Source organism: Lissotriton helveticus, chromosome 2_1 (assembly GCF_964261635.1).
Source record: "Lissotriton helveticus chromosome 2_1, aLisHel1.1, whole genome shotgun sequence".
Classification (NCBI taxonomy): domain Eukaryota; kingdom Metazoa; phylum Chordata; class Amphibia; order Caudata; family Salamandridae; genus Lissotriton; species Lissotriton helveticus.
The window spans coordinates 1,142,408,736-1,142,432,994 of record NC_136059.1 but is presented as its reverse complement, the minus strand read 5'-3'; the positions used below and the strand labels follow the sequence as shown (position 1 = coordinate 1,142,432,994).

The 24,259-nt window shown below is 47.1% G+C and overlaps 1 protein-coding gene across 2 annotated transcripts in view; it reads left to right on the top strand.

Annotated features, from left to right (window-relative positions):
• The window catches only part of CCDC171 (coiled-coil domain containing 171), a 2,807,212-nt gene that overhangs the window by 2,639,398 nt on the left and 143,555 nt on the right, over window positions 1-24,259 (top strand). For both annotated transcript variants that reach the window (XM_078675985.1, XM_078675986.1), the window contains one exon: window positions 4,206-4,424. In XM_078675985.1, coding sequence (XP_078532111.1) covers window positions 4,206-4,424 — 219 coding nt within the window. The remainder of the gene's footprint in view (window positions 1-4,205; window positions 4,425-24,259) is intronic.

Genomic DNA, 24,259 nt, shown 5'->3' with positions numbered 1-24,259 from the left:
GAACAACTAGCCCAGCTGCTACGTAAGTTCGCGGATGTCTCGGGTCTCCGGGTGAATGCGGGCAAATCCTGCCTTTATGCAATTAACGAAGGGGTACAGGATCCGGGGTATTGTCTCGAGGGCACGAAAGTCCAATGGAAGGCTGACACCTTTAGGTACCTGGGGATCCAGATCTACCATCAACCGGCTGACCTATTTGACGGGAATCTGGAAAGGGTGGTTGCGGCGCTCAGGTCTCAGATAGGCTTTGGTCCACGCTCCCGCTGACGACCACGGCCAGAGTGGCCCTTGCTAAAATGGTCCTGCTTCCCCGACTTCTCTACTATTTTGTTAATCTGCCTTTATTTATTCCGGCCTCTTTCTCCTCTATGCTCAATACGATCCTACCGGACTTTATCTGGGATACGTTCCAGCACAGGCTGACGCTGGTGAAACTTTTCCTGTCAACAGATAGGGGGGCCTGGCTGCCCCCTGCTTCGAGCACTACTACCTGGCCGCGCAGCTACCATGGGTAGCTCGCTGGTTGGCAGACAGGGGTAGAGACGATACAGCCACAGACATGCCGCCATACTCTCTAGAACGTGTAACCAAGCTCTTACACCCACTGGCAGCGCCTGAGCGTCCCACTCCGCTACTGCTGGCAGTGGCATATGAGTGCTACTGAAGAGCCTTGTTCCTCACATGTAGGGTGATTCAATACGCGCCGGCCATACCTTTGGCGGGCTCCCCAGGTGGTGAGGGGGTCCTCACATGCTCCTTGCTAGCGCAGTGGAGGGAAGCCGATGTTCAGACACTTGGCGCTCTTTATAGAAATGGAGCACTCGTGGCATATGAGACACTGGTCACTGAGGACGGACTCCCCCCCGAGGGGTTCTTACTACATCGCTCCTTGGTAGCGAAGCTGACGGCCAGATGGGGAGACGTAGCGATGGAGCCTGAACAGCATTTAGCTATGCAGTACCTCCATGTCATGGGAAGAGGCAAACACCTGGTTCGCTGGTTTGCTGCATCGCTACGGACACACATGGCGACCAGTTTAGCCCCCCTCAGAGGTAAATGGAAGCGAGACCTGGGAAGGCCGCTTTCTAACAAAGAGTGGGAGAGAGTCCTTAAAAGTCCGGTACGCATTCCCAGAAACATGCGCTTTCGCCAGATACAACTTTACGTTGTTCATAGAGCCTATCTCACACCTGAGCTAATCAACAAGTATTTCCGACGCTCCGACGCGTCTTGCCCCAGGTGCTGTGAGGTGGGTGCGGGACTCCTCCATTTCCTGTGGAGCTGCCCTGGACTGGGCACTTACTGAAGTGCACTCAGTGAGCTGCTTAGGAAATGCACTGGTCGCACAATACCTTTTGATTGGCCCGAGTACATTTTAGAGCATTTCAGGAGAACCCCCAAAGATAAGGTGTCGTCCCGTTTCTTGGACATGGGGGTGGTGGTGGCGAAGCGCCTCCTCACAAGGTGGTGGAAGGCGCGGGATCCGCCTGGCGTGCAGGCTTGGACTTCTTCCCTTCAGGCGTGGACCTGGGTGGAGTGGACCGCCATACGAAGGGAGGAAACACTGGGGCTCCGAAAGGAACCTATAGCGGAGCGCTGGGAGCACATGCTTAATACCTACAGCTGCCGGATAGGGAGTGAGGCGCGAGCGGCGCAGAGGACTAGGTGGGCGCCCCTGGGGGTGGGAGCATACCGTGGGCCGTTCTCCTGCCATGATAGTTTGTTATGTACAATTACTGCTCCAATGGGGCCCAAAGGTTAAAAGTGCAGGCGCAGCTGTGGGGGGGCGGGGGAGAGGGTAGGAGGAGTGTTAGCATGTAACTGTGGTTTTGCCGCTGTTGTTACAGTTTTCTTTCTTGTTATATTATAAATATTTCATCTGTATGTAAGTCCAAGATGGGGACCTATCCAAAACCTTACTAGTGATACAGGGTCTAGCGCGAGGACTGTCAAGGACAATCCCTGAGTTTTTTCCTGCTCCGGCACTCCACGATCTAGCCAGCTCCAGGCGAATATCCTCTGTCTCCGTGGTTGCACAACCGAGTCATCGTGACCCCAACATGTAATTGACGAGCCCAGATAGCTGTGCTGATACGGTTGATGTTTCTACTGTATTGTGAAACCCTAAAATGCCAATAAACAGATTTGACAAAAAAAATGGAGAGAGTGAGTAATTTCTCAGAGTTCAACCTTCCAAGGGACCTGGCTCCTACCCACTCTCTGCACGAGTTTCCCTGGCTGAAGACCGCTGTCTTTAACACTATCTGCTCTGCCTTGTTTTTGCACATGCAATCATTGTACAGTCAACCTAGTACCATAGGCTGTAATGATAAAAAGGGTAGCTTTCAAACATCTATGCTTTCTCAGAGCCCTAAGACGAGAAACCATCGCTCCGTTCACATATGCACAAAATCAAAACACTTCTTAAGTAGGTCACATTGCAATTGCAACCAAGTGTTCCCTCCACAGCACACCCTGCTACCCTTCAGCGAAAGCGCTTCATCAGGAGTATGCAGTGCAATGCAATGCAATAGAAATATTTTTTCAATTAATGTGAAGCTTTGGTGAGAAACAGAACCACATTCCCATATTGGATTTGATTCTCACATTGTTTGTGCTTCATTTAAGATACATCTAGTGCACTCAACAGCACTAGAATTAAATAGTCAATCATAAGTCAATAATCCATAGGCGCCATCTCTAGTTCCTCCTTAAGGCAAGCGTTCCATTTGGGATCTCCATGCAATGGTGCAGAAAAGGTGTCAGTAGCCCTGAAACAATCAGGGCCTGATTCACAAAGGGTCGCCACACTCATGATGAAGGCCCGGCAGTCATGGGGGAGTCTCCGCACTCAGGGCAGAATCATCACAATGGGAATCCTCATTGTGGACATTCCGCCCACGTGCGGATACACCCCCAGTACTGCGGGGCCCCCTCCACAAGTGAGGAGGTCCTTTGTGAAACAGCCCCTCACTGAGTCCCTGTGCCCACATGGTTGGGTAGTGAAAGGGGCATATTGCTGGTATCGTGGTCCCAATGGCCCATGATGGGCACCGGGGCCACAGCACCTACCGCACTAATAGGAGCCATGCCCCATTCCCTGATGATTCTCTTAGATTCATGATCTGACTGATGAGATAGTACTGCTTCTACAACAGTGGAAGTTTTGGCTATCTGTCAGCATTTTCTAAACCCTTCAACCCTAAAACCGAAAATCACATCTTGACTTTAGGGCATATTGATTAAGAGGCACATTGCAAATAGTGGGAGCAAATTGTGCACTTACATTTTGCAAACTGCCTTGAATTTCAAAACTCCAATTTGCGGGGCTAGTCACAGAATGACCTCCTAAAGAATATTAAGTAGGCAGAACACTACTTGTGACCCCTTGCAGTTGTCTGTGCGCCCAGAGATTGTGACCTGCAAGTCACAGCAGGCCACTATCCCTGCATCGGTATTCCCAATTCGAAAACCTTTTTTCTTTTTTTTAAAGCAGTATATTTTCCCTTAAGGAACATGGGCCATTCAAAAAATAAAATAAAGGATTCCCGTTTGGGGCTACACCAGGGAGAGCAGGCAGTGATTCCTTTGGACCACTGCCTACTTCTCCCCAGGCCTCCTGACATAATTCCCAGAGGGAAATCTGTCCAAAGAGGAGTCCTTCCCTTTTGCAAGCAAATTACCACCTCTTGGGTGTCACTAGCTTTTCATTGTTTTGCAACTGCAATTGTGGTCAGAAACCATTGATACATCTTTTCTGATTCAGACAGGCCTCTCCGAATATCAGTAGGGGTTTAGTGCATAATAATTGTGGTCACAAAACCTGTCATTTTTCCCATTAAAGGGTTAGCAACTACAAAACGGTTTAGTACATCTTGTTTTCCAGTTCATATTGCAAGCAAGCATTAACAATGGAATAAAACGTTGAAAAACACAAACCACCTGTTGAAGTCACATGCAAGTAATGAAGGACAACCATGTTTATGTTGTTTAAGATCAGTTCAAGTGCCTTTTAGTCATCTATGTAACTCTTAATGTATGTACTTTCATTTTAATCACGATTCCTAAAAGATGCCAGGTCGACGCAAAAGCCATCAATTTGTTTTGATTGTATTGACAATGGGATCTACAACATGTTGTTCTGTGGCTTCTTCATTAAAAGCTTAGATTGGTGCTGACAATTTGCCCTTACTCTTTTGTTTTAGAAGTTGGTTAATACTATCATCCGAATATACAACCTTGTGAACTTAAAAGAGGGTGCGTTAAGAAAGGGAGTCAGCGACGAACACAGGCGGACTCGAGTCCCAGCAACAAGAACGTTCAATGTTGAATCTCCGAACTCTAGTGAAACAGAAAGCGATGGTACCATTGGTCTCGAACCTGGCGATGCATGTGTTTTTACGTTTGATAATGCAGGACGCAGGGTAAGTCTCTCTTTTTCTGAATTACCATTACTGTTTATTTCAAATTGATTTAGACCTATAACTGTGGTCAACAATTAAAACGTCAGTTTCACAAATTAGTATATAAAAAATAAATAAATTCCATCGTTTTAAAAATACATTGAGCAATATAACAATTCATCATACAATTTATAATACATAAAGAGGATACTAGTGAAATACTCACATCGATCAATCGGGGATTTAAAAAGCACGGCAATTCCCCCATGATGGCGCTGGAGTTGCTCACTGCCTTATAGTGATCAGTTCATTCCAACAGCCAGTGTTTGAAACCTTTCACGAATTGCTGGAGCGATGAGGTGGTCTTGAGGTACAAGGGTGGGGGACGGTCTTTCCAAACTTTGGCTGCCAGGTGTGAGGACTGACCTTAGCTGTTGCCTGGGCTGATACAGGGGGTGTCTGCGAGGAAGAGGGAGGCAGATTGTAGGTGTCTGGTTGGTTGGTGGAAGGTCATGCATTTGTTGCTGCATGGTGGTCCTTCTTTAGCATGACTTTGAAAGCTTGGGTCTACATCTTGAGCTGGCATCTCTGCTGGATCGGAAAGTGTAGCATCTTGAGGTGGGGAGTGATGTGGGTTCATCTGGGCAGGTCGAGAATGAGTCTGGTCGCTGAATTTTGTATTGTCTGTAGTCTCTTCAGGATGCCTGTAGTGATCCCTACGTAGAGTGTGTTCCCCTAGTCCAGCCTGCTGGTGACAAGGGCCTGTATGACGGTCCTTCTGGTATTGACCAGGAGCCACCTGAAGATTTTGCTGCGCATTCTTAGGGCGTAGAAGCAGGCAGAAGAGACTGTGTTTATCTGTTTCTTCATAGACAGCCTGCTGTCCAAAATGATGCAGAGGGGGAACAGCCATTACAACGCGGGTTTTACCACGCGTTGCTTGTACATCGCATGCATTTTTAATGCATGCGATGTTACAACGCGTAGTAAAACCACGCATACCATTACATCGCATGCGCTTTTACAACGCATGCGATGTAATGTGCAATGGCGGCGGCGGGGGTGGCTATGCACGTCGTTGTGAGGAAACTTAGGCTGTTTCCTCACAACGACGTGAAGCAAGCAGGAAGGAGGAAGCAGGATCCGACGGCGACGCTGGAGAGGAGAGAGGTAAGGGGGTTTGTGCATGGGGTGGGGGTTACTTTCGTAGGGTTGAGGGTAGTTTAAAAGTACTGTGGTAATGTTTGTGTGTGTTTTTTTAGTGTAGTGTTGTGCTGGTAGTGTTGTAGTGTTTGTTTATTGTAGTGTATTAGGGTTTAGGGTACTGTAGGTGTGGGAGTAGTGAGGGTAGTGTAGTAGTGTTTTAGGGTTTAGGGTACTGTAGGGGTGGGACTAGTGTGGGTAGCGTAGTAGTGTTTTAGGGTTTAGGGTAGTGTAGGGGTGGGAGTAGTGTGGGTAGTGTAGTAGTGTATTAGGGTTTAGGATAGTGTAGGGATGGGAGTAGTGTGGGTAGCGTAGTAGTGTTTTAGGGATTAGGGTAGTGTAGGGGTGGGAGTAGTGTGGGTAGCATAGTAGTGTTTTAGGGTTTAGGGTAGCGTAGGAGTGGGAGTAGTGTGGGTAGCGTAGTAGTGTTTTAGGGTTTAGGGTAGTGTAGGGGTGGGAGTAGAGTGGGTAGCGTATTAGTGTTTTAGGGTTTAGGGTAGTGTACGGGCGGGAGTAGTGTGGCTAGCGTAGTAGTGTTTTAGGGTTTAGGGTAGTGTAGGGGTGGGAGTAGTGTGGGTAGCGTAGTAGTGTTTTAGGGTTTAGGGTAGTGTAGGGGTGGGAGTAGAGTGGGTAGCGTAGTAGTGTTTTAGGGTTTAGGATAATGTAGGGGTGGGAGTAGTGTGGGTGGGGTAGTGGTGTTTTAGGGTTTAGGGTAGTGTAGGGGTGGGAGTAGTGTGGGTAGCGTAGTGTGGGTAGCGTAGTGTGGGTAGCGTAGTGTGGGTAGCGTAGTAGTGTTTTAGGGTTTAGGGTAGTGTAGGGGTGGGAGTAGTGTGGGTAGCGTAGTAGTTTTTTAGGTTTTAGGGTAATGTAAGGGTGGGAGTAGTGTGGGTAGTGTAGTAGTGGTTTTGGGTAGTGTAAGGGTGGGAGGGGTGGGGGTTACTTTCGTAGGGTTGAGGGTAGTTTAAAAGTAGTGTGGTAATGTTTGTGTGTGTTTTTTTTAGTGTAGTGTAGTGTTGGTAGTGTTGTAGTGTTTGTTTATTGTAGTGTATTAGGGTTTAGGGTACTGTAGGTGTGGGATTAGTGAGGGTAGTGTAGTAGTGTTTTAGGGTTTAGGGTACTGTAGGGGTGGGAGTAGTGTGGGTAGCGTAGTAGTGTTTTAGGGTTTAGGGTAGTGTAGGGGTGGGAGTAGTGTGGGTAGTGTAGTAGTGCATTAGGGTTTAGGGTAGTGTAGGGGTGGAAGTAGTGTGGGTAGCATAGTAGTGTTTTAGGGTTTAGGGTAGTGTAGGGGTGGGAGTAGTGTGGGTAGCGTAGTAGTGTTTTAGGGTTTAGGGTATTGTAGGGGTGGGAGTAGTGTTGGTAGCGTAGTAGTGTTTTAGGGTTTAGGGTAGTGTAGGGGTGGGAGTAGAGTGGGTAGCGTAGTAGTGTTTTAGGGTTTAGGGCAGTGTAGGAGTGGTAGTAGTGTGGGTTGCGTAGTAGTGTTTTAGGGTTTTAGGGTGGTGTAGTGTAGGGGTGGGAGTAGTGTGGGTAGTGTAGTAGCATAGTAGTGTTTTAGGGTTTAGGATAATGTAGGGGTGGGAGTAGTGTGGGTAGGGTAGTAGTGTTTTAGGGGTTGGGGTAGTGTAGGGGTGGGAGTAGTGTGGGTAGCGTAGTAGTGATTTAGGGTTTAGGGTAGTGTAGGGGTGGGAGTAGTGTGGGTAGCGTAGTGTGGGTAGCGTAGAAGTGTTTTAGGGTTTAGGGTAGTGTAGGGGTGGGAGTTGTGTGGGTAGCGTAGTAGTGTTTTAGGTTTCAGGGTAGTGTAAGGGTGGGAGTAGTGTGGGTAGTGTAGTAGTGGTTTTGGGTAGTGTAAGGGTGGGAGTAGTGTGGATATTGTAGTAGTGTGGTAGTGTTTTTGGGTTGGGGTAGTGTAGGGGTGGGAGTAGTTTGTTGTGTAGGTGTAGGGATAGCGATGTAACTTACCTTGCATACTTTTTTCCATAAGTATAGCTTTACCACGCATGCCTTTGCGTTGTAATGGGATGCGTGGTAAAAGCATACTCGTGGTAAAAGTATGCGATGTAATGGCATGCAGTGTTATTGACATCACGTTGTAATGGTATGCGTGGTATTAGAATGCGATGTAATGACATACATCCAGATTGTCTGTTGCGGCAGATGATGGGTCGACTTCAGCAAGCCACCATGAGGTATTGTTCCTAGAAATTATGACTTCTGTCTTCCTTCATCCAGTCAGCAGCGCTCATATATCTGTGAAAGTTAGCTCTGCTGGTGGAGGGATCTTTTGACAGTGAGAGGATGAGCTGGGGTGTCAACGGCATAGGAGATGAAGTTGAGGCCATGCGTTCTGATGGAGTTGGCCAAGGGGCTCAAGTATGTGTTGAAGAGGGTGGGGCTGAGGTACGATTCCTGGGGGATGTCAAAGAGGATTTTCTTGGGTTCCGAGATGAACGGTGGGAGGCTGATTCTCTGGGGTATTCTGGCGATCCATTTGAGGGAGTCTCCCTGCATACAAAAACAGTTACCATTAAAATATGTGCAAAAAGTTCTTAAAAATTGAAACAGCTGAAAACAGACTATCTCATTTGACAGGTGCATCAGGCAAAATAGCAGATCTTCATGTGTTGTAATGTTAAAGTTTACTACAATTGATACTATGTAACATCTGCTCTGCACATTCTATTCCAAGCAAATATGTAAAACGTGGAACAAGTCTTGAATGCCTACCTTACATAGATTACAAACTGAAAACCTCATTGAATCTCTATCCCATTTCTCTGTCAAGGAGCAAAAAGGCAAATTACCTAATCTTAAAATTAATATAAATCGTTTAACATTATGGTTGATAGCAAATGCCCTGGCACTCAGGTTTTGGTTGTATGACATTTAAACACATTCCATTGCAACGCTTACCTTTACAATACGATTGCCATTACCACGCATAACCTTTACCTTTACTATGCATACCTTTACAACAAATGTTGTTGTGAAATCATGCATGTTAAGGGCATATTCGTGGTAAAGGTGTTCCCCGCCCGAGTCCTTCTGAAAACTACCTCTCCCCTGAGCCCTAAAAGAGGACCCCTGAGCATCGCCTTCCTCTTCAAAATAAACTTTAAAACATTATTTATATTTTTAATAAAATAAATATAATGTAAACAAATTAATATAAAATCCCCCTTACCGCTCCACAATGTCTCCTCTCCAGCTGTTCTGAGACACGATGCTTGTCATAAAGAGGAAGTGAAAGGGTCCGTTTCCTCTAACAATGCTGAGAGACCACCCTTACCACACACATGCCTTTTCCACACAGCTTTACAAAGTAATACGTTGTAAAGGCATGTGTGGTAAAGGCTGTGTGTGGTAATGGTGCATACCCTTACCACACACATACATTTACCATACATACCTTTACAACATAATTTGTTGTAAAGACATGCATGGTAAAGGCTGTGTGTGGTAACAGTGCATGCGTTGTAGCGCATGCGTGGTAAAGTATATGAGGGGAAACAACGGTGTTGTAATGTCTGTTTGCCCCATGTTCTCAGAAGATCAACACTGCAATTAAAACTATTAAGAGCTATTTTAAAATTCTTGGGAAAAGCCATATATTTTTGGGGATGTTAATTAAATCATCCCAGAGCAAATCCTTAAATGATGATTCAAAGAGTTGCAGAGCTTATATCCCCAGCAAATAATTTTTGCCAAGAACTGAACGAAAGTGCTAGATAAACCAAATTCCAACTTGAGAATTTGCACTGGAATAGCATCACTTAAGCAATTACTCCAGTGCATCATTTAAAGTCTGGGGAATTTTTCTTTTATACATGTCCAGTAAGTGACTAAAAAGGCTTTTTCGAGGATCTACTGAAATTTACAAGAGATCCGCATGAATAAGGGTCTTTCTCCCTGAATTTTTGAAGTGAACTTGATTGCCTCGGTGATGTGTTAATATCCTTCGTAGGTAAGTATAACTTTTCACTACTTCAAATTTTCCTTTCCCAAACGAGGTAAAAAAGCCACTCATATGTCCCAACGGACATATGATGTGTGTGTAATATGGGACTTTGAAAAATGTACTTTGGTGTATTTTTCAAAGAAATCGCAATTTACCATCACCTTTCATTTGACGGTAAATTGCGATTCTCAATTGCGAAATCGCAATTTTTTTAATTGATTGCATTGCCTTTAAGGAATTGCAAATTGCAATTCCTTAACCCTTTCCATCATGTCATGGTGGGTGTGTGCGTCTGACGGCCGGGGGCCGTCTGAATCGCGCACGGGTGGAATTCGCCCTCACCGCGGGGGAATTCCATGCTCGTTCAAGGGGTTAAATGCCATTGCAATAAAAGTAATCGCAATTTTGCGATTACTTAAAGTGAGATTTTTGCATTTTGGATGCATCATCTGAGAATCTGATAAGATTTCTTTGGAGACCTATTGGAGTTAAGTCGAATAAAACCACCATCATCCATGTACATCAAAATATGTACTGGTTTTGTGCCGATTTTTGGAGAAAAATATTGTATGTACTTAAAATATGTGCAAATTCCTCCAAATACAAAGGAAACACAACAACCTTGTTTTAAACCATTTTGTGTCCTAAGAGGCAAGGAGAGACTTTTAAGTAACCCCAGTAAAGCTATACTCAATGTGAATGGGTTGATCAGCCTTAATCAAGTAGAGGAGATTCCCATTTGCTGTATTCCAACACAAGGAAGTCTGATTTACTCTTCCAAAAGCAGTTGAGAAGCCAATAAATGCTGAGTATAAATCTTGATGCTTTCAAACCACATGTCTATCAATAACAGTCTGAATCACTGCAGTGGTATCTGTTACTAATTTATTTGAACTAGACCCTGATTGCTCAAGAGGAATAGTATTCCTCGAATGTACCCACTCTTCCAGATGTTCCAAGAGACTTCAAACAAAAATGTTGCCTATAGCACCCTGGATTCCTTTTACACACTTTTTCACGGTGGGGATATCAGAACTACCCAATCATGATCGTGGAATATTTCCTGTTATGTAACACTCTGAAAACAGGGCGCCATGATTTTCGCCCATAATTCCACATTGCCTTTGAGTACCGGTACTGGGATTGTGTCGGCCCCATTGCTGCACACAATCTTGCTCTTTTTATTTAGCTGCCAATTTCACTACTGCTTGGTGCCAGAATTTTAGAAGAAGGCACAGCCATGACACAGACTGCTCTAGAATCTCAGATTGATGTATGAAGCTGGAAATTGTAATGAATCCAAATTTGCACTGAAACTGAATTTGAAGTTATTTTCACTTTTAAACTGCAGTAAACTGCGTATGCCAGTTCAGATTTTATTGATGTTTCCTGTGTGTATCCGGGAATCTTTATCGATTTTTCTTGAGAGAATTAATTACCGTCAGTCTTTCTGGGCAGAACCATTGAAACTTTAAGCGGGTGAGCTGATTTATTTAACTAGACAATTTCTTCTCAAATCATTCTTTAATTATACTTTACAGTCTGCCCGAGAACTACCCTTTCCTTTCATGTGTTGCCCCAATTATTTACAATGGGACTCAATTGAATCGAGGGTTAGTCTTTCTAGGCGATGCTACTGTAGAAATGATACCAGCTCCTTAAAAAGAGCAACATTTCTTGGCTTCCAGTGTTGCCTTGCATTTTTTTTCAGAGAGGCCTTAACCAGTTTCAAAAGAACAAACAAGGTTTTTCAAAAGGGCTACTTCCAAAGTGGTGCTCAAAATGGCATGGTCAATGTATAAAGTATAAATAGGTCTAATTCGGGCACAAATGTAAGCATATTGTACTTTATAATAATATATTTAATTAGGGAGCATCTGGAGGAGGCAAATCTCTATCTTATGCATCGGAGTATCTGGATTGATTCTACTGTTCAGGATCAAAGGACCCATAGAATGTATCTCTTTTAATAAATCTATACCAAGCTTACCAGCTCTAATATTGTCTGGAGCACTAATTCTGGAGCATTCCGACTCTCTAAGTCTCTTAGTTGCGCACAACAGAGGCTTTCAGCTTGTCCAAATTTTTAATTTTCCCTACATTAAGCCCTGCAAAATTCTAAGAACAGGGAAAGATGTTCCTGCTAAACCAATCTTTCCCACACATTTTTGGTGTTTCTTATATGTAAAGCACTTGCCAACTATGACCATTAATAATCTAAACAGTGGTTCTCACTAGAGAGGATTATATCTTTAGTATTTATCCGTCTACCCTCTGCACTAATATGATGCATCAATGAATGAGCCAAGGTTTTAAGCACCAGGGAGCAGTCACCAACATTCTCCAATAATGGTACCGAAGTATTGTGACTAAATGCCTATATCTGATAGAGACATCTAGGCGCAGATTCCATATGTGTGAACGTCCAGGCATCAGGCTGGATTCGGAAGATTTTTCTTAGCAGTACCTATGCACGGCGGTAGGTGGCTTTGGTCCACTCCATGTGAAGTTGTATGGGGTCGAGTTTGGCGTCATGACGTCTGCTTTATCTATATAGATGCCACCTCAGCGCACTGTCAGTTCTTTATTTTCCAGCCCAGTCAGCAAAGATCCGCTGAAGAGAGCTACCCCATGTCACTTTTGACAGACTTTTTTCATCTTTTTGTCAATTTTTATTTCAGTGTGTAGGATGTACCCACAGTATGTTCTGGGCTGTTTCCTTTCGCGGGCACTAGTCCTAGGGTAGGTACCATAATTTTCGGGAGACTTGGTGGAATGCTGGGTGGGTGGAAGTTTGTGGCTTCCTACAGATTCCAGAACTTTCCGTCTCAGAAATGTGAGGAAAATGTGCTTTTTGGACAAAGTTTGAGTTTGCAAGGGATTCTGGGTAGCAGAACCTAGAGAGAGCCACATAAGTCACCCCATCCTCGATTCCTCTGGGTGTCTATTTTTCACAAATGCATAGGTTTGCTAGATTTCCCTAGGCGCTGGCTGAGCTAGGGTCCAAAATCCACAGCTAGGCACTTTGCAAAAAAAAGGGTCAGTTTTCACTGGAAAAATGTGATTTGGGCATATTGGGTTTTGGGACATTTCCTGTCGTGGGCACTAGGTCTACCCACACAAGTGAGTTACTATTTTTATCGGAAGGCATTAAGGAATGCTGGGTGGGTGGAAGTTTGTGGAGCCACGCAGATTCCAGAACTTTCTATCACAGAAATATGAGGAAAACGTGTTTTTTTGACAAAGTTTAAGGTTTCCGAAGGATTCTGGATGAGAGCCACACAAGTTACCCTATCCTGGATTTCCCTGGGTGTCTAGTTTTCAAAAATGTACACGTTTGCTGGGTTTTCCTAGGTGCCGGCTGCGCTAGGGTCCAAAATGTACAGCTAGGCACACCTTGCGAAAAAGGTTCAGTTTCGAATGGAAAAATGTGATGTACCCTTGTTGCGTTTTGGGCAGTTTCCTGTCGCAGGCACTAGGCCTAACCACACAAGTGAGGTACCATTTTTATCAGGAGACTTTGGGGTACACAGAATTATAGAACGACTTTATTACTTATTGACTTTCTATGCATTTCTGCCTTTCAAATGTAAAACAATATGTGAAAAAGAAGTAACTTTGAAAAATGTCCTCTAATTCAAATGCTAGTATGGGTCCCACAATTTCGGAGATGTGCAAATAACTACTGGTTTTAAACTCTATGGGGCATATTATCAAGACAGGTGATAAAATTACCGCCGCTAAATGCGTCAGAAAACTGCCGCTAAAACTGCGATAATGGCTTGATAAACTGCTCTATGGAATTCCAAATGAATCCCATGTTAGATGTCCTTCACATCTAACATGGGCTTCAATTGGAATTCCATAGAGCATATTATCAAGCCCATTATCGCCGTTTTAGCGGCAGTTGTCAGCCGCTAAAACAGCGATAACTTTATCGCCTGTCTTGATAATATGCTCCTATATTTTTTTACCATTTCAGAAATACATAGGTGTCCTTCATACCTAGTTTTCACTCTTAATATTTTACCAAATGAATTGCTATATACCCTGTACACACTGAAAACCCATTGCAAGGCGCAGCTCAGTTATTGACTCTGGGTAAACCTACAAGTCCTATATATCACCACACCCAGAAGGGTCCATCAGACGTAATGGTACATTGCTATAAAAAATCTGCCATAGTTAGAAGAAGTTACAGGTGAAAACATTTGCTCAGATGTATGCTTTGCTCAACTAAATTTCAATATTTCTTTATTTCACTTGTTAGTTTTTATAGGAAAACCTTGAAAAATCTACACAAATTACCCCTTGTTAAATTTAAAATTGTGTCTAATGTTATGAAATGTATAGATTTTCAGTATTCATTATTGCTTTCATAACCATTTCTACCACTAACTGGAAGGAGGTTGAAAGCACAAACATTTTTAAAAATAGGCTGTCCCAGTAAAAATCCAAAACTGTGTAGAACATTTGGTGGGGGCGCTAGAGGGCGCACGAGCTAATGGCCGCACTTTAGTGAGGCTCTGGCTGCCTGGTCAGAACTATCCTGATTTTATCCTCCCATCCTGCAGATGTCCGCCTGAAAATTTCAGCGAGTGTGAGTTACTGTGTCCTGCAGATCGTGTCCAAGTTTGGAGGCGATCCGACGTTCGACGCCGGACTTCGTCGAGTGTGAAGACTGCCCGGGTCACACTGCTGCAGAGGGGCGGCGCAACAGCCTGGGAGCGCGACTACGTGAGGCCGGGGCTCGCCACGAGGAAAGCAGGCCTCAGACGCGGGGCGGCCCGCCTGGAAAGTGCAGAACCTGCCGAGGCTCGGCGGACCTGCTGTGGCGGTGAGTCTTCCCCTCTTGCTGGCCACTACAAAGCGCAGGGACACTGAGCGGCGAAACAGAGACTTGCTTGGACCGCGGGTGGAGACGGGACCTGCCGCCTGCACCGGGAGGTGATTGGGTTGGGCCCCGGGCTTGGCGCGCAGATTACCGATAGTGCCAGTCCACCCTCCGCGGGCTCGCCGCTGCTGGTGGCAGTGGGTTGAGGGGCGCCAGGAGCCTTCTGTGAGACACTACCTGTGACCGGACCCTTCACTGGCCGCTACCCGCCGGCAGCACGGTGGAACTTCCCCCCCCCGAGCCTCTCCAGCACGACATGGGAGCATCCCTGTAAGGCAGTGGGGACTGCATGTGCGCATCTAGAGCATATTAAGGACCATAGCAACTACTGACGACATACAGCACCCATAGGCGTGTGGCTATTACACTGTCGTGGATGCGCCGCGTGTCTGGAGGTCCGCAGAGGTGCGCACTTATCACTCATTCTACGGCGAGGCCACGTGCGGCCTACAGTCTGAATATTTGTGGAAGATCCTGTGCATTTGCCTGGGCTGTTTGACGCCGTGGGAGACGGGGCGAGCCCCGGCTGGGCGCTGGGGATCCTGGCAGCTGCTATCGAGTCACCTTCCACGCAATCCTGGCGGACGATGCAGGCAGCAGGTAACAGAGGAGCACAGGCCTTCCCTGCCCAGCAGAGGTGAGAGACGCAGTGGTAGAGTGCTGACTGTGGCGGGACACCTACGGGGTGGCCTCGGGGAGGTTGCTCTGCCACGGCACAGACCTAGACCGATCGTCCTTAGCACACCACCAGCAGCCATACGCGCGACGAAGCCGAGTGGGTCTTCTGCCCCTTCATGAGCGATTGAAGGCAACCTCGGTTACTGGGGCTGGAGACACATTATATTGCGGTGATCACTTGTGCACTGCTGGACCGCTCCTCGCACAAAAGGTGCCGCCACTTGCGCAAACACTGTACTGGCAGTACAGATGCAAAAGGGATTGTCGACGGGCAGTGAGGACCGCTCCAATCGCAACTCACCGAGCACGTCCAGCCCCTACAAGCGACGCACAATGGGAAAGAATGACAATAAACAGCCTAAACTCTCTTTTGAACCTGCGGCCACTAGGAAACAGCTGCGAGACACGGCGGGTTCTGGTGGTGCCCGTGCATCATCGGGTACTGAACCCCCCTCCACATCCATGACCCCTGAGATGCAAGTGATGCTGGAGGAGATGAGGCAGGGCTTCGCCACAATAGTGGACAAGGTGGATCGGCTGTCCTCGAGGATGGATGGGGTCGCACAAAAACTGGAGGTCCATGAGGAACGCCTGACGGAAGCAGAGCGATGCATATCGGCCGCGGAGGACACATCAACGTCCCACGATACACGCCTATCCAGGATGGACAATATTCTGCATGTGATAGCGGCGAAGAATGAAGAGTTGGAGGCGAGGAGTAGACGCAATAACATCCGCGTAATAGGTGTGCCGGAGTCCACCAACACTGGACGTATGGAAGAATATGTCGAAAGAATCCTCACGACTGCAGTGGGCAGGGAAGCCTTCTCCAGTCAATTTATTGTCGAAAGAGCACACCGTTCCCTAGGCCCAAGGCCCGAGCCTGGGAGGCCGCCGCGGCCTATTATCGCCCGGTTGCTCAACTACTGCGACTGCGACGGGGCACTGCGGGCGGCGCGGATGAACCAAAACCTGACGTGTGATGGTGTGTCCTTCTCAGTATACCCGGACTTCACCCCTATGGTGCAAGACCAGCGGAAGAAGTTCTTAGACGTAAAGAAAAAGCTCAGAGACATGCAGGTGGACTATGCACTCCTGTACCCTGCACGACTCAGAGTGACCCATCAGGCCAAACAATATTTTTTCACAAATCCGCAGCAGGTAGAGGACTATATCAAAAAACTCTGCGCTACTAGAGGAGGCAGGCGAAACGAGGAGGATGATTGTGTAGACGGAGAACCTTTGGAGAATGCTGACGACTGACAATGCCTCTCTGCTATAGACTGATTGACCTCCTGTCGTTGATCTGCTGCTCGATTCGTCTCCTTGGACCTGACCAAGCCCCAGATGGACTACCTTGTTATGGAATCAAGTTGCGGATTCATTGCTACGTGAACATGATGTGGCTGGGCTGGTGGCTCACAAACTGTGGTCCGATATTGGGGTTGTCGTTGAAGCGAGCAGGCTGTTGGCAAACTTGGTGGAGGTATGAGCTGCAGCTGATAAGTGGACATTCTCACTTGAATGAACTGGAGTCTTCTCCACCTGGGGAGGAAGCCATGAGAGACGTTGGTTTGATGGACAGGTTCTAATCTGCAGGGGTAATGTATACCAGGCACCACCCCCCCATCTCTGACTGTTCCCGTATGGCATGTGCGGGGCGAGAGGAGAGTATCGGGGTGGATTGGTGCGTTCCTCTGATGCTCCCAGAAGGGGATTCCCCACACCGTTCTTCGATGGTTGTTGAGTATGGGGTTCGGGGAGGGGGGAGAGGTTGTGGTACTGGCAAGATTGGGTTGCTTCAGTGGGAGGGGGGAGGAATGGGAGCGAGGGAGTTGGGTTGCTGCATACTGGGGGAGGGGGGAAGTATGACTGTTGGGGTTTGGGCTGTTGTGAATATAGGCAGTGTCTCGGGAGATATCCATGACCTGAACGCAGACATTGGAGCTAGTGTGACTGAAAGCGTTACGGAATGGGAGATGCGAATGTTTCAGACAGTGAGGAGACTTGAACTTGGTACGATACGAGTAAGGGCTGGCAGCTTGGCTATGATTCTTTTATCGGGAGTACAGTGGTGGACATGGGTGATGACGCAGTGAATAACATCTCAATTTTGTCCTGGAATGTGCGAGGCCTTAATGATCCCAGGAAATGTAGAAATGTACTTACGTATTTAGATAGACATCATGTGAAGATAGCGTTACTTCAGGAAACTCACTTGGACCCGCGAAGGGACCCTAAATTTGCATGTAGATGGGCACTTGTGAGAGAGTTCTCTTCTTATTCCACGTATTCCAGAGGTACGGTCATCTTGATTAACAAAGCACTGCCATTCCAAAAGCTGGGAGCGAGGGTGGACATTGAGGGGAGGTATGTGATCCTATGGGGCAGAATGGGCACGGATGTGGTCGTTATTGTGAATTGTTATGCGCCCAATGTTGACACACCTGGTTTCTTCCTGACATTGTGGGGTCATGTATTGGAGGTCGAAGCCGCACACGTCATCTGGGGGGGGGACTTCAACCTGTCGCTGATGCCTGCGGCGGATAGGTCGGAGGGGAGTGGCCAATACAACACAAACGCTCGCGACACCCTGCAGGGTATACTAACTGAGGCAGGGCTAATAGATAGCTGGAGGTTCACGCACCCAGTGACTAGGGAGGGCACACATTTCACGGCACACGTGCGCACATGGGCGAGACTTGATTACTGCTTTATATCTCGGGGCCTCGCCAATGGTGTCATTAAAGTAAAACATTTGCCTCGGACCTACTCTGACCACTGTCCGGTCTTGGCTATAATTGAGATGCCTGGACTGAACAAATTGCGACCACCGTGGCGGCTGTTCCCCTCCTCTCTTCTTGACCCTGTCTTTAAGCATGAACTGGGTGAGGAGATAGAGGCTTTCTTCCCTAGAAATAAGGGGTCAGTCGAAAGTGTGGAGACGATATGGGAAGCCTTCAAGGTGACTATCAGAGGTATCACGATTGCTAAGAGCTGCGGGATACTGAGGGACATAGTGCGCACGCTGACTAAACTTGAATCGGAACTTAAAGCCCTAGAGGCGGAGATGGTCCACAACCCTAGCCCTGATCTGGCGCAGGACTTCAGGTCTAAGCTTTCGTCCTTTGAGGAGGAAGCTGCCAGGGAGGTGAGGTTCCGGGGCAAGTACTGGACGGCTAGGAGATTCTGCGAAGGGGACCGACCGGGGAAGGTACTTGCTGCACTCACGCGACACCAGCGCTATGCTACCCATATATTGGAAATCACTGATGGCAAGGGTGGGACCTATCAGGACACTGAAAGGATACAGGACACCTTCCTACAGCACTACAAACAATTATATTCCACGCAGAAGAAAGGCGAAGTGGAGTTCGGGGACTTCCTTGATGACATAGCGCTGTGTTGGCTCAGCGACAGTCACAGGGCCTTTCTTGGGTGTCCTTTTGAACTAGACGAGATTAGGGATGCTATCATGTCCCTCAGTAACGGCAAGGCTGCAGGGCTGGACGGCCTTCCAGCTGAATTTTACAAGTGCTACATTGACATTATGGCACCGGTGCTGAAGGAAGTCTTTGCAGAGACGCTGGAGGTGGGGATACTACCAGGCTCAATGAGGGAGGTGGCGATTACCTCACTTCTGAAGCCAGGGAAAAATCCATTAGATACCGACTCATATAGACCCCTTTTGCTGCTGAATTGTGATGCAAAAATACTTGCCAAAGTGCTAGCGACTAGGCTGTCCCTACTCATGACTACCCTGGTGCTACCGGATCAGTCTGGCTTTGTGCCAGGGCGAGCAACGTCGCATAACCTTCGCACGCTGTTCTCCCTTATCCCCACCATCGCGCCTGAGCTGCCTGTTGCCGCTGTGTTTCTGGACGCCACCAAAGCGTTTGATTCTGTGGAATGGGGCTACCTCATGGCCATTTTGATTAGAATGGGATTTCCTCGGATTTTCATCTCATGGGTGAAGCTTCTTTACACTGCCCCAGTTGCCAGGGTCGTCATTAATGGTGTGCTTTCTACACAAATGCCGATCACAAGAGGGACCAGGCAGGGCTGCCCCCTGTCGCCCCTGCTTTTCGCCTTGGCAATTGAGCCATTGGCGTGCAGGATCCGGCAACTACATACGGCCAGCGCCTTTCAATGCTACCAACGGCAGATAGGGATTTCCTTATACGCGGACGACGTTACCCTGTATGTGCGGCACCCACAGCAGAACCTTAACCCAATCCTGAGGGAATTTATTGTTTTTGGCGGCATGTCCGGAGTGCACATTAACTGGAAGAAATCACAATTCTTCCCCCTCACGGCCTCGGTTGACCATTTCCAATTGGACTACCCCCTAGAATGGTGCAGTTCGGAACTCAGATACCTGGGCATTGAGATATCGCTCAATAAAGAGGACACTATCCGGCTGAACTATGGCGTGGCTATCTCGCAATTGACAGACAATGTGACTCGCTGGATGGCCCTGCCGCTCTCGATGGCAGGCAGAGCCTCACTGATCAAGATGATCATCCTCCCGCGTTTCCTATACCTTTTTCAGAATATCCCCTACTACCCAGGCCCCTATTTCTTTAAGAGACTGCGAACTGAACTTCTTCGCTTATTTTGGGGAGGTAAACAACCGCGGCTTAGCTGGGCGGTCTTGACACAACCATACGACAAGGGTGGATTTGATGTGCCGGATTTTGCAGTGTACTATCTTAGTGCTCAGGCGCAATACGCCTACCACTGGGTTAATCCCGCTCCCTTTATGCCACAGATTGCGGCTGAAGAATGGATTGCGCATCCGCTTCCGCTTAACGGTATGCTAATGGGAGTGATTGGTGATATTGAGACGCCTGCCACCACAGTCACGTGTACTATCGACGCCTGGAGAAGAGTAGCTAAAATGCTCGACGCTCCCATGCTTTACTCACTAGCGTACCACCCGAGACTGTCATTGTTACTAGAAAATGGATTTCGATCCATGTGCAAGCGCGTTCACATAAGTACATGGGGCAATTTGTTCCAGGACGGGATATTTCGTACCAAAGATCAGATATTTCAGGTGGGTCCTCCGACTCCGATGGAGGTGTTTTACTATATTAGGCTTCGTCAGGGTATGCGTGACATACTCCCCAGCTTTCCGGATGAACCAGGGGTGGTATTGCCCTTGCATGTGCTATTGGTGTCCGATGAGAGGCATATGGTTTCTAAACTATATAATACCATCCGAGCGCAGCGTCCGCCTGTTAGGTCCAAAGCGCGAGACGACTGGAGCTCTGAACTGGACGCTGAACTCACTGAAGAGCAATGGAATTATTGCTGCTCGGTCACGGCAAACGTCTCGTCCAGCTGTCGTCTGAAAATCATTCACTACAAGTTTATTCAGAGATTTTATTACACACCAGTCAGGAAGCTACGAGTTCGTCTCTCAGACGACGACAGGTGCGCGCGATGCCGCTCGGAAGGCGCGGGCTTCCTTCATCTGGCCTGTGAGTGTGGCGCGATACAGGAATATTGGACGCAGGTGCATGCTGCGATTCAGGTCATGATTGCAGGCCCTCTTCCACTAGACCCGGTGCTGATGCTGTTGGGGTATACCAAAGACATACCCAAATCACACCGACGATTCGTAGATATTGCGTTGCTCCTTGCTAAAAGGAGAGTAGCCTGCAGATGGGGGAGGGGCAGGGCACCAAAATTCAAAGAATGGCTGGATGATCTCACACACTGCCAAGACCAACATGGCGTCTATGCAGACTTGATGCCTGTACGTTGAAGGCCCAAAGATATCTGGTCCCCGTTACAGCTCTACTGGTTGTCCCAAGTGTCTCACAGTGACACCTCTGCGGATGAGGGTCAGATAGCTGAGCCCTGAGCAAACTATTGTCGTCTGGCGCTCGGATACAACTGCAACAAACCTAGCTGGTGGGAACAGAGTCTCTCTGCTAGTGGAGTGGCGGGCTACTCAGTGTTGAGACGTGGTAGAGGACTATGAGACACCTGCAGTTCGGATACTGCTATTTGCTGGGCACGTGACGCAGCCCCCCCCGATAACCTGACGCTGTAATCAAGTTGGGATTTTACATGCACATTGGGTTCAGTGACTAAGCACATGTAGGGGTGGCCCCTAACTGGTTGGACACTGTGCATCACCTCACGACAAACACCAATCAGAGTACCCACATTCCATATGCGTACTTGGAGGAGGCAAAGGGACACCCTTGATGCTGCACGCAGGGTACACTAGTACTAATAGGGATACTGATGGCCACCTGGTAAGGATTGAGTCAGCCACATTACACGGGTAGTCTGCTGCTCGTCCTCTCTATTACACATTGCTTGTAACTAGCTAGTTTGTTGTTGGATCGGCCTGCAAGAGTAGTGGATCTTTCCCAATACTTGCATTCCTCACTGCATTGTGCGCAGGGATCTGCTAATGTTGTCTCCACCCTGCTGTCTGCTGTTCTATGTTTTGCTGTTAAGACATGATGAGGTGATCCAGCCCACAGGACTGTACGCTTTTCTACTGATGTACCATAAGTATTACGCTCTGTTTGATTGGTAATGATGTGAATGTCATGTATCTCTATTGACTGCACAACAAAAAAAATAAAGGTTTAATAAAAAAAAAAAAAAAATAACTGTGTAGAACATTTTGTTTTTCTGATGAAAGCCAGCCTGTCCCTGAAAGCTTGGAAGATGGTGATGTCAGCACCACAAGCCCTTTATTGATACCATTTGCACAGAAAAAAACAGCCGCTTTCTTTTACAGTACTTTTACCCCATTTTTCCAACAAAAACCAAAATGTTGGTGTATTTTGGCTAATTTCCCGGTACCCTCCAGGGTAATCCCAAACTCTTGGTACCTTTAAAATCCTCAAGGTGTTGGAAGAAAAGGACACAAACTTGGCATGGATACATTATGTGGACAAAAAGTTACAAAGTCCAAAGCGTCAACTACCCCAAATAACCCAAAGAAGTCTTAGCACTTTGGAGGCCTAGCAGCGAAAGGGTTAAATGTATTGGCTCTGGACTGGTTAGCACTTTTTGGATGATTTTCAGACTTATACCATCTTTCATACACTCAGTGTTCCGAAGCATTTTTGAAGGTCTCCCGATTGTCCTGCCATTTGTGGTGGGTATTCAGATTGAAAGGTTTCTGCTCCACAACGGATGTCCCAGTTCAACCCGGAATGGAGGCAGTGCTGGCTGTGCTGGGATGCCATGAGTGCATGATACACTGCTTGGGCACACCTCAGTTTTGAGAACTGAATGAGCACTGGTTCTTGTTATTCAGGCCTGTTTAACTTCACTGCGTGCAACCTGTATCCCGCTGCCTGCTTTGCAGCCATGAATGCGTATTGGACTTATGTCGCGGATCACAATCAGTTGCGCCACTGGACATTGAAGTACTAATGGACCCTTTAAAGGCTCATGGAAATTGTTGTCCCCAGCGTATTCTATTGATGATGAATGCATTCTTCGTGCCACCATGGGATGCTTTGGCTCCTAGTGAACTGGATACCGGCTCTGAGATACGCTTACAGGAAGCAGTCCCTCCCTCAGCGGCTGTTGTGAAAACTGGACGGAACCACCTTTGCTCCATAAACCTGCTTCGAGATGCACCTCCGGGGGCGGTGTCTGCAGTTACAGCAACAGCAATGTTGCGTCTACCACACGGGACACTTAAACAATTGGGTTTTCCATGTGGTTGGATCTGTTTGGCCCATCTTTTTAAATAAAAGGATTCAAAACAATATTTTTCTGCTTTTCTAGGCACCATGGCTTTCTGAGTGCTTGGAGTTTTAAACAGTATAATACAGATTAGTGGGAACCACAGGACAGTCAATATGTGACAAATCGGCATGAAACTCTCCAAATAAAAGACTGGTCCCTGGAAACTTTTGAGCTTATCCGCAAAATCGGGGGCCAGCAAAACACTGGGAAGTCACAAAACATTGATTTCCATGTTAATTCCTGTTGCAAACTTTGCTCTACAATAAAGACTCAGCAGACTTCTATCAAATTTGGCAAAAAAGATTCCTCCAAAAAATAGTTTTTTGTGATTTGGAATAAATAAATCTGGCAAACCGTCTTTGAGAAATTAACACTTAAAGAAGAGCTCAAGGTGGACATGAAGGGGTTAAAGTTCAGAAAAGGTATATCTTGACACAGTTGGCCTCACTGGAGTCCCACGGTACACAATATTGAACAAAATAAGGACTTCTTATTGTCAGAGGGAGCTATTCTTCCCGTCATCTATTTTAGTACTGCAGGACTGGTTCTGGTACTGCAGTGCTGAGTGATCTGATTTGCTGCTTGTTACTCTGAATGAAATATTGCAGCACCGTTATAGGAGTCTGTGTAGCCTAAAAATGTTTTTCTAAAGTGTATAAGGGGCCAGGGTAGGGACGGCCTGACTTTCAGCCACTTGAGAGGTGGATGTGAGACCTAGAGGGACCCTCCTGAATTAAAATGAAGGACATGGTTTTTTAAGGTAGCAAGTGCTGCAGTACCCTTGCAGGACCCAGCGCCGCCCTCCTGTGAGATACTGCAGTACTCTTGCAGGAGCTACTCTGCAAGCTTCCTCCCCCATGTTACCACAGTAACGTGTAAGGTTCCCAGAGGAAACTTGCACAGTGCTTTGGTACCATGGGGTGGAAACTTGCATAGCAGGTACCACATGAGTACCGAGGTTTAGCGTCCTCCCCAGCCCGGGTACTCGTAAATGAATAAACTACACACATCTTTTCATTATTACAGATATTTATTCCTGTGCTAGTTACTGTGAACTCAACGTTCTAAAACAAGAACTCTATACACCACACTTGCAACATAGTTCTACGGAGTCCATCAGGAACCAAAAGATCCTGTCATTGCTAACTCACAAGACACTACACATTCCCCCTTGTTAAATATAAAATGCAATATTAACAGACATTCTATACATTACAACTCATAAATAAGTTGTTGTGGCATGGAGACCAAATGCCCAGATCGTGTCCTCTGAGGCTGGAAAGAAAGAAGAGAAGCGTCCATGAGTGGCTGGTGATGTAGGGACAGAAGCAATCATAAGGGCTCTCGACAGTCTCAATCGAACCAGTCTCATCTCTGAACCAGGTACTGGCGAAT